The sequence below is a fragment of the Brachyhypopomus gauderio genome, chromosome 10, assembly GCF_052324685.1.
Source record: "Brachyhypopomus gauderio isolate BG-103 chromosome 10, BGAUD_0.2, whole genome shotgun sequence".
In the NCBI taxonomy this organism is placed as follows: Eukaryota; Metazoa; Chordata; class Actinopteri; order Gymnotiformes; family Hypopomidae; genus Brachyhypopomus; species Brachyhypopomus gauderio.
The window spans coordinates 6164283-6177968 of NC_135220.1; the positions used below are offsets into that span (position 1 = coordinate 6164283).

At 41.6% G+C, this 13686-nt stretch overlaps 1 protein-coding gene across 2 annotated transcripts; it reads left to right on the forward strand.

Annotated features, from left to right (window-relative positions):
* The first annotated feature begins 851 nt into the window (after positions 1 to 851).
* Positions 852 to 13279, forward strand: LOC143525283 (uncharacterized). 2 transcript variants are annotated; one of them, XM_077019004.1, is made up of 24 exons: positions 852 to 1321; positions 1851 to 1985; positions 2274 to 2366; positions 2740 to 2904; positions 3796 to 3933; positions 4138 to 4314; positions 5085 to 5249; positions 5523 to 5588; positions 5758 to 5875; positions 6073 to 6178; positions 6486 to 6721; positions 7208 to 7333; positions 7462 to 7588; positions 7939 to 8107; positions 8193 to 8390; positions 8555 to 8649; positions 8994 to 9044; positions 9311 to 9689; positions 9801 to 9977; positions 10301 to 10412; positions 10789 to 10882; positions 11071 to 11242; positions 12050 to 12134; positions 12478 to 13279. In XM_077019004.1, the coding sequence occupies exons 1-20, from the start codon at positions 1234 to 1236 to the stop codon at positions 10405 to 10407; spliced, it is 2916 nt and encodes a 971-aa protein (XP_076875119.1). In that variant the 5' UTR covers positions 852 to 1233; the 3' UTR covers positions 10408 to 10412; positions 10789 to 10882; positions 11071 to 11242; positions 12050 to 12134; positions 12478 to 13279. The 2 variants fall into 2 exon arrangements, with proteins under 2 accessions (XP_076875119.1, XP_076875120.1); XM_077019005.1 differs by lacking the exon at positions 852 to 1321 and having other exon boundaries at positions 1856 to 2170.
* Positions 13280 to 13686: the final 407 nt, after the last annotated feature.

Genomic DNA, 13686 nt, shown 5'->3' on the forward strand with positions numbered 1-13686 from the left:
CAAGGACCTTAAACATTATCTGTAGAACCATCCTGCGCACCACAGACTTGTGCTAACGGGCCGCCCAATGGAGGATGGGTTCCCTTTTGAGTCTTGGTCCTCCCAAGGTTTCTTCCTAATCCCCACCACCATAGGGAGTTTTTCCTTGCCACTGTCGCCTTGGCTTGCTCATTAGGGACCCATACGATTGTAAAGCTGCTTTGTGACATGTACTGTGAAAGCTATATAAATAAATTTGACTTTGACTATACAACAAAAATAACTTCTATGTTTAATTTACAGTAGAACTATAATCCACATACTTCTTTGAATGGTGTATTTTTAGGCACACTGAAACAGCATATATAATTTACTATAGCTATAAATTATTATACATCTAAGCATTCCTGCTTTTAACCTAGTAATGGTGATTATGTGTATAATTTTATGCAATGTATGATTTTTTAAAAATAGTTTGTCACTTGTACTACATCCCTATCCCACTAGTGGGCAGTATTTGACAGTGAGTTGTGTTGAGACCAGAGTGAGACCGTATGTACTCTCAGAGGGCCTAAAAATATTCTTAAAACATAAATATATATAAAATAATTTATCCAAATTTATTTTATCTACTTACAGTTTGGCAATCGACATCTAAACAATGACAAAAATATAAGGAAATACATTATTCAACCGTGTCTATTCAATCTGTGTTGGAAGGTGAGGGGTTAAGTGGAAGCCTGTGAGCCTGTGTCTCCCCCTATCAGGACTGTGATGCCCGCTGTTCGTTTACAGACAGCAAAATTGACCAATCATGTCTTCCCTCTTAGTGGGCGGGCTTAACTGTATGATAATTTCCGCCCGCTGTTGAAACGCAGCTGTCGTTAGCGTACCACCGCTAGCTAGTTTCAATTCATTCCTTTGATGTATATATATAATATATACGGTCTCTGGTATGAACCCTTTGGGTACAAGCCAGGCGGCATCAGGTTATTGTAGCAGTCTGGCTGATTTGGTGTTTTGGTTAGAAAAACTGGAAATTGTGATATCACGTGCTACTCAACTTTGGAATGTTTGGTTTAGAATGTTTGGTTGGGAAGGTGGAATGTTTGGATTCAGTTTTGATGCTGAAAAGCTCAGAACAAGTCGAAAGACATTTTGCTCTGTGAATTACAATACATACAAATCTAACAAATCTTTCTATTTCTTCTATATCTTTCTGTCTTTCTATTCTTTCTATTTTTCAGGTGGAGAATGAGTTTTTTCCCCAGGAGAACCGACCAGCCTAGGCCTAGGCAGGAACAGAACCACTTCATATACACACCAGGTTTTACCACTCATGGTGAGAAAAATACATTTTCATATATACTGTACATAATTTTATACTTCTATGTAAGACAGTATATTAATTCTTATGAGTATGGATTTCCATAGGCTTATTCATAATAATTAAAAGTTAAATATGTATACACATTTATATAGTAGGTTTCTAAGGTTCAGAAAAATAACCTGTATATTTATTCTACAGATGACTGTCAAGCTCTTTATTTCATGTGTACAGGATAATATAATTAATGGAGCATGGGTTATTTCTTTGATTTCTTTGACTCAGCACAATTTTCACAAATCCCACCATGTTAACATTGTCCATGTGGCCATGGAAAAAGCAAATAAAAATAAACATTTTTAAAAAGAAACAGATTTCTAACATGACCTCACAAATTCTTAAGCATTCTCCCCACATTCTAATGACATCACATGGCACCATAGCCCTTGTTATAATCACTTGTTCATTGGGAAACACTTACAAGGCATTTGAGCCTCACTGGGAGGCGTGCTGGGTTTCACTTTACCTGCTGTGGGATTTTCAGGTGTGCCCTACAACCCCCAAGCGACAGTGATCCACACGGATCCCTGTGGACCAGCACCCTTCCCTCACGGAAGTACGGCGGGACCCTCAGATGTCGGCTATGTTAACATGCCTGTAGAAGGACCACTCCTCACTGGTACTGTGTAACACTGAAGATTACATGCGTATTCAACAAACCAAATAACCATGCATGATGAAGTATTTATTACATTTGTTTGTAAGGTCTGGCAGAGGTGCAGAACCATCAGCTTTCTGCACATGACCTGACCAGTAAAACATCAGTTTTATCAGAAAATATGACATCACATATTCTTCAACATTGTAATGAATTCACATGGCACTGTAGCCCTTCTTATAAACCTGATGATCTTAACAGTACATGCTCATGCTTCCTCTGTGCCCTGCGTTGGTGTTTTGCATTTAGGCCCTGACATGGAGAGGCAGAGACACCTTGCTCAGCCCCATGTTCAAGGCAAGGTTCTGAGGCAGATGGATCCAGTCTACCTCCAGCCTGCTGGTGGGTTCTTCATCGATAACTGTCTTCTTTCATATAGACATTGATAAGATATTTTTACTAGGCACGCGGACTGTTTTTACAAACATTTGTGAATGGGTCACTCTCAGGAGCTCAGTGAATTCCAGCGTGGAACTGTGACAGTATGCCACCTGTGCAGTAAATCCAGTCGTGAAATTTCCTCGCTCCTAAAATTCGACAGTCAGCTGTATTATAAGGAAATGGAAGTGTTTGCGATTAACAGCAACTCAGCCACTTGCTTGAATCATATTTCAGTGGCACTTTCAGATAAAGAAACATATGCAACGTAGTACTAAGGCACTGAGAAATGTTATGGTGAGGTCATTTCTGCTAATGGCCTTATTCGCCCATGCAGGTGAAGTTGGCTCCAGCAGGTGTCCCCCACTGCCTGTGCTCACTTCACGCACGACAGTCACCTCGTCAGGACTGATGAGGCCTTCTCCACCCACCTTCACAAGGTTGCCTCCACTCCCCAAACCTGCTGGCCGAGAGCCTCTCCGTGCCTTCAGGCCTGCCAAAGGTGAGCTCACTCTTTTGCTCTCCTGGAAATGGCATCCAAACCATTTGTTGCAGCAACAAAAAAAGTAAAAAAAAAATATTTAAAAAGTAAAAACTGCTTTGAAAACCCTATAGGGGAGACCGGGTATAGTTGTAACATGGGGAGAGTTGTAACACCATCAGTTCACTCATCTGCTAGGCGGTTGTGTTTAGTATAAGGTGATAATGCTTCGAATCATTGTTATACCAGCATAGTATAATACTGATAATACATGTATATGGATTACAGATGTCATTTATCACTATTTTAGTACACCCCCAAACAATCTAAACAAAACATTGTCGTGCTGCTTTGCTGGCTTCTGATACCTCATCTGGACTGCTGCTAAAGCGTATATCTATTAATCTTTGTAATCTATATAACATGGCTTCTTTAAGTATTGGGTATCACCTGGCCAGCGTCAAGCAGCAGCAGTCTGTGTGATATAAGGAGTTTGTGCTTTGTACCTACTTCTGTTGGCAAGGGCAATGTGAGCTTACAAGCAAGACTAGACTTGAAAGTTTTATTGCAGTCAGTTGATTGTGCCAGCACCCCACTCCCCAGGCCTGCGCTGTTCCGATCCAGAGCTTTCCAGAACTCTCCCATAGCCACTTTTGCTCCTCACTGCCATCTGCAGATTTGATTATGAATAAAAGTTTTCTTAAATGTTATTCAAATTGCTCCTATTCATTAGCACATTTCATTTATCCACTTAATGCTACTCTTGATATACATTTGAGCCATGCCAAAATATCGATTATTATAATCTACTATTGTTATTTAAAATGCAGTATGATCTGCAGGTCTTAATTTCATATGCTGGTCTGAAGATTGAACGTGTCCTCTACAGTTCTGCCTGTGTTTCATGTCCAGGTTCAGTGGAGCCTCCCCAGCTCCAATCTCCAGGGTGGAAGAGAGAGAGAGTGGGGAGACTTCACCGGAGCGGCAGACATCTTCAACCCTTGCTTCCAGACATATTCGAAGCAGCTAACCCCAGTGATGCTGGCAGAGGTGACTTATTGATGTTGGCTTTACTTTATGTCATTGAAATACCTGTACAAAATGTAGAATTTATAATGTTGCGTAATTTGTTTTGTGTTAAAATATTGCTAAATACGATATTTGGGAACAAGGAGATCAGTTAGTCAGAAACTTCACTCAGGTGTCAAGTGAACGGAGCTAAACTCATGATCATGGATGCCCTTTCCCATGCAGGTTTGCCCAAATCCAGCCGCTTGCTGTCTGGGAACCCCCCTGGGTCTTTCCTACTGCCCTCCTACCCTCTGGCCACTCTTCCGGGAGTGCAGCTCACTCCCACTCTGCATCGTAGACGACACAAGCGAGACACGAGCCCTCTGCGCAGAGACCCGGGTCCGTGGAGGGACAGTACTGGTGAGCGCATGGCTACGTTGCTAAGAACGTGCTAGGCACACACAGTGAGGCATGGCCGGTTATTTGGGTGCCCGGTTAAGTTAAGTTCGTCTTGCACTAAGCTTGTCTTGCACTTGTTCCCACGTCAGTGGTAAAGTGATGAGCAGACCTAATTTTGTGGTGTCATACATACTACATGAATTTTATTTTAACCAAAAAATGTGCATATACTTGGATCATTTATAGTCACCACTTGTCAAATGTACAAAATACTCATACTGATGCTCTTCATCTGACATGATTTCACTCAGTAATGGAACAGTGTCTAGCAGAGGCGACATGTGCTAGCCATTAGCAGAGCTAGGCGGTACTGTAGTTTGGCGCTTCAGTATCTACCAGTATCAGAATTAAAATAATTTTGAATTGTGCCGAAATAATTAAATTGAATCAAATTGTATTTAAATGTAAGACTTCATGATGCAATAAACTAAAAGAATCACAACTAAGCTAAACTAAAACTGGGTCATACATTTACTGAAGCTCTGATAAATGTCTTCCTGCTTCTGGGCTCACGGATGCCCTGCTTTCAGTTCTTCAGTACTAATTCATTGTGCTGCCATTGCATGAATTGTAGCAAGATGCATATGAGATGTTGCCGTTCTCGGTCCATCTTGCTTGAATCATATTTCAGTGGCACTTTCAGATAAAGAAACATATGCAACGTAGTACTAAGGCACTGAGAAATGTTATGGTGAGGTAATTTCTGCTAATGGCCTTATTCGCCCATGCAGGTGAAGTTGGCTCCAGCAGGTGTCCCCCACTGCCTGTGCTCGCTTCACGCACGACAGTCACCTCGTCAGGACTGATGAGGCCTTCTCCGCCCACATTCACAAGGTTGCCTCCACTCCCCAAACCTTCTGGCCGAGAGCCTCTCCGTGCCTTCAGGCCTGCCAAAGGTGAGCTCACTCTTTTGCTCTCCTGGAAATTGCATCCAAAATCATTTGCTGCACCAACAACAACAACAAAAAAGTAAAAAAAGTATTAAAAGAGTAAAAACTGCTTTGAAAGCCCTATACTACAAACAAAAAGCCCCTGCTGATCCTCTTGTACATTGCTATGCCTGCACCCATGGACATGTTTTTCTGCACCATGAAGAAACCACTATGAAACCAGAAGTTATATTTGGGATTTTTGATGGAGTACGTGTTAATATGTATTGTGCTTTTCAGGATCTCAAGTGCAAAGCACCAGGGCAGTCCCTGCTGACGACATGTGTGAAGGAGTAGTTGGCAGAGGTTGGAATTGCTTTGCTGTTAACACTGCATTACACAACAATGTTTTATATCTAGTTCTCCATGTTGAATAATGTTTTGAAGTCAGTTTTCAAGCTGATTTGAACCAAAGTTGAGCTGGTAGCCCTAAAAGTCCTAGTCAGTTTGTTTGGGTTCTGGTATTCCTCTCTAGATGAACTCAAACCAGGAACTCCCAGGAAGGATCCCCATGAGCATCAGATTTTACAGCCCTTCTACAAACCAGACCTCGCTCTCGCTCAGAGCTTCAGACTGCTTAGCTCTGATGACTGGTAAGTCACACCTGCAAAATTCTGAAGCATTTGGCTAGGGCAGGTTAAACAGCAAGTCATTTATGGTGTTCTGCATATATGGTATGTATGCATGTATTTAGTGAAGTTTTTTCCTCTTTGTCCCTTTTCTTGTAGCATTTTTTACTTTCAGTAGCCGATGGTTACAGTGTGTGTCTATGTCCAATATCTTCATACAGGGAGAAGAAAATTGAAGGATTGATGTCAATCCGTAGATTGGCTCGGTATCACGCTGATGTGCTTGGCAGCAGGCTTCATGATGTCTGCATTGTTCTTATTCAAGAGGTAAGCCACTATATTTGCTGACTGTGTATCTGTCTTCTGAATTCTAAAATTGGCAGCCATCAGCATGTACACATTACAGGTGATGTTGCTGACAAACTCAAGTCAGAGTTAGCATAGTACTGTGAAATTCCTTTTTTATAAAAACATTTCTCATTTAATTGAAATTCAGATGGCATATCTAACTGTAATTAGTGATTAATGTATTTAGGCCTACATAACACATTGCAGTGGTGGATTATACTTATTAAGATGGCGGTGGCAGTGTTGGATGTGGCTGAAACGAGCTGGAACGTCGTCTTTCCTGCAGGTGCTGCACCTGCGCTCTGCAGTGTCCCGCATGGCGGTGGTGTCCTTGAGGGAGTTGTACTCCAGCCTGCAGAAAGGGATGGACCAGGAAGTGGAGGCTACAGCTAAGGTCCTCCTCCACAAAGCAGCGGAGTCCAATGGCTTCATCAGGCAGGACGTGGACACAGCTCTGGACAGCATGGTGCAGAACTGCACCCCCATTCGGAGCATGAACGCCCTTCTTGCTGGAGGACTCTGGTCAGTTAGCATGCAGTGAGCTTTAAACTGTGGCTTTCAGATAGCAACAACAGTAACAAGAAGCTAACACAACACTGATTATGGCTGCTGTTTTTACTTCTCCATTGTTCTTTCAAAATATTGCCACGACCTATATCAATATTTTTAGTTATTTATCCTCTTAAATATTTTTTTTTATTGAGTTCCATCTCCGCTCTGCTGATCCAAACTGCCCTTCACACCACTTAAAGAATAGGCTAGTTAGCTAGCTCACAGAGGACATACAAACATTTTCTGTTTAAAAAATACATATATACACTAACTGTTGCAAACTAAGCCATTGAATAGAATATGATCATTTGATTGTGCACGTAGATCATACTTAAGGGTATTAAGTTTCTTTATAGAAGCAAAAAGTTGTACTGTATACATTGATTGGATGGATTAATAGTTATTACCTTCTTTTTTTGAATGCCCTAATTTTTTTCCTTCTGTTTTCCTCAAAAGTCATCTGAATGCTGCAGTAAGAAAGTGTACTGCTCGGCACTTGGCTACTTTGGTAGAGAAGATTGGTGCAGAGCGAATTATTCCTGCAGTCTCCAAGTTGGCACAGGACTCTTCCCAAGAAACCAGGTTAGTATTGTGATCAGAACGAGAATTCTACAAAGCTTATTCAATTTCCCAGATAGTAATAGATGCTGTGAGTCATGGATCCCTCACTCTCGGTTCTCTCCTGTTTTGGGGTCTGTTCCTTGTCTCAGGCGCTTGGGCCGGCGTATGCTGCTGTTCCTGTCCTCCCACCACGACTTTGATAAGATGGTGGAAAAGTACATCCCTGCCAAAGACCTGGCAACCATCAGGGACACTGTCCTCACTCTGAAATCCAAGGTGGCGATTCATGTTTGGATACATGATGAGGATTTTTTATCCCTTTCAGCAACTATGCCCCATGTTTACTCACTAAACAAAGCTTATTCACAAAACTTCTAGGTGAAACAGACTGCAATAAAAAAACATCTAAACTGTCATGGTAGACATATATTGTAAACAAATAATAAAGTACAGGGCAGTGCGTGACACCACACATTGTATTTACAGTAGGGCATGCACAGTGGTTGAGCATGGTTCAAAATGAACCGGTTTGAAACCTTTGGGATAGAATCAAAGTATGAAGCAACATGTGGACTTCAATATCATCACTCCATGTTTTGTGGTGATTCGTACGTGTGTATTCCCAGAAGAGGACAAAGGTGTCTAGGATTCCAAGATATAAGATGCGTCAGCCTCGTCTGGAGCAGCAAGAAGCTCCAGCCGCACAGACGGATCGGCAGAACACGCAGCGAATGAAGCGCAGCCTTAGGCACACGGTGAGGGACGTGAGCCCAGACGACGCGGCACCTCTGAAAGGTAACGGCTGACCTCGGCAAACGCTCCCCTCCTGTTTCCTGAGAACTTTACCTTACCGCTTACCTATGAACCTCCTTCTCATCAGACCTGCAGCTGAACAGTAATGTTCCAGCCCAGACTAAGACCGATGTCCTCATGGATGATTTGCCCACGAGCCCCAGCAATGCACGCACCCCCAGAAGTCCCAGCCCCCCCACGGCTGTCCCTACTAAACACTTACTGCCACGACGCAGACGAGCTCCCAGTCTGATCAGAGCACGCCCGTCCCTTTCAAACAGTTCTGGTGAGTGTTGCCTGCTCTTCAGCTTCTTCATGTGTGATCACTGCGCTTGCACGTAAATTGCTTTGCTGTTAACACTGCATTACACAACAATGTTTTAAATCTAGTTCTCCATGTTGAATAATGTTTTGCAGTTACAAGGATGTAACTTTTTTTGTTTCATGTAGTGAGCTTCACTTCACGTTACACTGCGGGACGTCTTCTGGGCACAGGAGGATTCGGCTCAGTGTATGCAGGAGTCCGCAAGGCTGATGGAAAACAGGTGAGCATCAGCACACAATACAAGAATGATTGTGGGACCTAATTTCTATTTTAGATTGTGATTAGAACTTTGAGCTATGAGTTTTCCCTAGAGATCATTTGTTATTCACATGGCAATCAAGTGGTCAAGTCTAATGTACCTTGACCTTTTTCCACTTTTTGAACACAAAGATCCTGATTATACAATGTGATAAGCTTGGCAATCTGTGGATGAGTATTTATCAGACTCCAGATTTATGAGTTACCCGAGAAGCTGTGGCTACCATCTGAAAGCCCTTAGATATGTTAAATATACTGTCTGTTTTGTGTAAACAACTTCACTTCCTGTGTTTTTTATGTGACCAGATCGCCATTAAATTTGTGCCAAAGTATCACGCAGAAAGGTTCATCACTGTTGTAAGTCCAATACCTTTACTTATGTAATATTGCAACAATGTTTGGAACTTTTTAGATGGGTAAAACTGTAAAGGGACTATAAACGCAAAGCTGTTAATTTTCCATTCAGTGACTCCTCACAACACGAATGGAAAACAGTTCACATTTTAGATTCAGGTTTCATCTAATGATTGGTACCAATCCAGATCCCTTTCATGTTAACCTGCTAACCATAATTCCACTATAAATCTTCAAACCCATACTAACCAAGTCTTCCTTAATTTTAGCCCGGCAATACTCGCCGTCTCCCCTTAGAGGTGGCTTTAATGGAGATGGTGTGCAAGCCACCTCGTTGTGAGCATATTGTGGAGCTCCTAGAATGGTTTGAGTGCCACAAGTGCTTCATCTTGATTCTGGAGCGACCCGTCCCCTGCATAGACCTGTTTGACTTCTTGAACTTGCACCAACGCCAACTGCCTGAGCCACTGGCACGACGGATCATGCGTCAGGTGGTTCAGGCTGTCCTTCACTGCCATGACCGTGGAGTTCTGCATAGAGACATCAAGGGAAAGAACCTTCTGGTGAACCTGGACACCCTTGACGTCAAGTTGATCGACTTTGGCTGTGGCGATCTGCTTAAGACCGGACCCTACAGGCACTTTAGAGGTTATTCACCATAGGAATGAAATGTGCACCTCAAGTTAAAAAATGGGATCAAATTAGAGACTATTATAAACATTTTATTTTGTTATTGATGATTCTCTCTCGTTGTCTCAGGCACCATGGTATACAGCCCACCTGAATGGCAGGTTGACAGGACGTATGAGGGCCGTCAAGCCACCATCTGGAGTCTGGGTGTGCTCCTCTACAGTATTATCTGTGGACATCTGCCCTTTGAGAAGGTGGAGGACATTGTTGAGGCACACCTGTGCTTCAGTGGAAACCCATCCAGAGGTGAAAAGGCAGAAGCATCTTCAAGATAACTAGAAAGTCTAAATTGCAAAATGATCATTTATGTAATTATTTAATCTGGTAATGTAATACACAACCACAGATTGATAAAATGGACTAATGAAGAATGGAGAATTGGCAATACAACATTTTGTAACCGTCTTAAAATGATAAAAAGTTTTGTTCAGTCTTTTTTGTTAGTGATGGAGGTTTCTGTACAGTTCTGTCATTTATAAACTTTGAATAAGCCATTAGAACAGTCAGATCAGAAGTTTCAGATGGTAATTGATTTTCTTTCTCAACTAATCCCGTTGCTACACACACAGACTGCCGCCATCTGATAACATGGTGTCTTCAAAAGGACCCTGCAAAACGTCCTGTGCTCGAGGATGTTCTTGCACATGAGTGGTTTTTAGAAGGACTTCAGAACTAACTCAGGTTAGACAAGGAGTATAAATGGAACATGTTTGCATACATGATGAGGATTTTTTATCCCATTCAGCCACTATGCCCCATGTTTACTCACTAAACAAAGCTTATTCACAAAACCTTTAGGTGAAACAGACTGCAAAAAAAAACCATCTAAACTGTGATGGTAGACATATATTGTAAAAAAATATTAAAGTACAGGGCAGTGCGTGGCACCATACATTGTATTTACAGTAGGGCATGCACAGTGTAGTCCCAGACCCAGTAGTTAAAGGACAGAGCATGGTTCAAAATGAACCGGCTTGAAACCTTTGGGATAGAACCAAAGTATGAAGCAACATGTGGACTTCAATATCATCACTCCATGATGTTGATGTGGCTTTAGGATCTGGGTGAGATGCCTCAGGATACACAGCTCGAGGCAGGCGCTCCATCCCAGCTGTGGAGTCATGCGTACCTCCTCCTCAGTTTGCCAGCAGGTGAATATTTAAAATCAAACAACAACAAAAATCAAAACAACAACAAAAAAGTGCATCCTGATTGGAACTGCTTTGATGTTTGCAATTTTGATGGTTTTGATGTTGGTTTAATTTGATTGCAGCCTTGTTCATTTTGTGTTTCAACACTATAACCCAATCCTTGTGTTTTCTCTCTTGTGTGTGTTCAGCAAAGACAGCAGCAGAGCACACATCCTTAGCATTGCAGACAAGACGGAGTACGTCAAGCAGCTCAAGGCCCTGCTGGGTTCAAAAGACTTCAGGGAGCGCATCAAGTGCATTGATCAGCTGGTGGTCGACTGCGAAGACAACCCATATATGGTCGTGGGCAACATGTTCCCGGTAACTCATTTGAACTGAATTGATTTTTAATGTTTTCAGCAGCTTTCAGAAGTGATCTGTATAGGGGGTCATACGTTGGAGAACATTAAATGCTGGCACATTTTAAATGCTGGCACATCACACTGCTCAGATGTGCCAGCACTGCTCAGAGACAACCTGGCCCAAGTGGTCTAGATCTTAGTCCCAGCTATAGTGGACAATCACCTCAACTCCAAGAATAACGCCATCTACATGGCAACAATAGGTGCCATTCAAGCTCTCATCAATAACCTTGGTGGGTTCATTTCTCTCTTCACAAAACATCTTGAAGAACACATGCCACTGGGCTTTAGAAAAACAACAACAACAATGATTGTGTTCTGTTTTACCTTTGGGGAAAAGGTTCACACAAATCGGTAAAAGAATGTTCCTGCTCTTTGGCTAGATGTTTGTGGTGCAGATCAAATGGAAATTTCCTTTCATATTAAGGCACAGTCCAATATAAAGAGAAAACAAAAGACTGACAGGAGATCTTGCGTTATCTGACAGCAGATTGTTAAATAATGGAGTTTACAGTGGATGTGCTTAGGCTCTTTTGTTCTGCCTAATATGCACTCAAATAATTATGCATATGTGTTCCAAATGACCATTTGCAAACAGAGCTTTGTTCTCCTATCAGATACTGTTCATATATATTTAGTTAAAGTGTAACATTTTATGTGAATAATTAGTTGTTTTGATAAAGCAGGACACGTTTCTAAAAAGAATTACCATACTGTAAATATTGCTGAACTTGACCAACACTGTCCTTGATCTATCTTTTTTCAGATAACACTACTTCTTCAACTGTTTTGCACAAAGGCTCGATTTCTCAGTGGAAAAGCTAAAGTGGATCTTGTTGATAAAGTTGCAGGTAAGTATACAATATACAGTGTCTAATCTTTTGTGGTTGTGTATACAGAAATATTCTACAAATTCAAATACATTTATCAAAAAACAATTATTTCAGAAAGTAATTCCACTGATATGCTAAGAGATGCCAGAGATAAAAAAAAGATAAAAGATTTACCAGAAATACTATAATTCCTATATTTATTAATAATATTTATAATATTGATAATAATCATTCCAGAGAGTTACCATAGTTACCAAATACTGTCACTTTAATTGAATTAAATCTTTCTAGGTTAAGAAAATGCTTCTGCAATAACCCAGTACTTTCCAGGGTTGATTTATTTATCTTGTTCTTTTTATAGAGCTGGTTAGGGAACTCTACCCCTGCAAGCCACAACTGGTTGAGCAGAAGGTGCTTCCTCTGCTCTGGTACCTCCTGGGGACCTCCAGCAACAGTGGTACAGTCCACGGGAGGGGTGGAAGCGTAAGGGGGGGCACTGTCCACCTATGCCAAGCCGCAAGAGCCTAAACGAGTTTGTGAAGAACCTCTCGATCAACTGAGAGCTGCCAGCCAGACCTCCAGACCAAAATAAACCCCAACATGGTTTCTACTTGAAGATGGAGATGTTTGTGCATTTCTTATTGTGCCTGCACTTTAAATGAAAGAGAGAGGAAGAAAGTCAAATTAGCAGAAAGCTAAATCATTCAACTCAGAAGTCCTTTTAAATAAGGAGCACAGATTTTAGCGAATCACATCAGGTTTAACATGCCTTTTTGCACTTTGAAATACTAACACTTATCATGATAACTGTTGTCATGGTGACTATAGATATATATTGTTCTATGATTGTTATTTTCTGTTGACATATCTATCATATATATGACCTCAGTGACCCCTTGTCTCATGCCGCTGTTTGCGTTCCGGCATTGTTTGATTTACAAATTAAGCACTGTATAGCTAATAAGTGTAATGGCAGATTTTGCAGACCGGCCTCAGGGAGGACTTCAGCACAACACTAAGTGCTTGTGGGTTATATTGAACATTTGTTCTTGCTTTTTGTGTTTGTTTTTGGGACTTTTGTGAGGGAAATTAAATGACAGTAATATTAGCTAAAGCATTTAAATCAACTCCAAACACTCAAATAATAAGAGAGATTTCCCACATCCTGTGTGTGTGCCCGCTAATGACACTATATGCAAGAGGACGTGCTGATGCTCCTACCTGAGGCTCACCATCTACACCAAAGAGACTGTGACTACTTGGCCGGGGAACAAGGACCTTAAACATTATCTGTAGAACCATCCTGCGCACCACAGACTTGTGCTAACGGGCCGCCCAATGGAGGATGGGTTCCCTTTTGAGTCTTGGTCCTCCCAAGGTTTCTTCCTAATCCCCACCACCATAGGGAGTTTTTCCTTGCCACTGTCGCCTTGGCTTGCTCATTAGGGACCCATACGATTGTAAAGCTGCTTTGTGACATGTACTGTGAAAGCTATATAAATAAATTTGACTTTGACTATACAACAAAAATAACTTCTATGTTTAATTTACAGTAGAACTATAATCCACA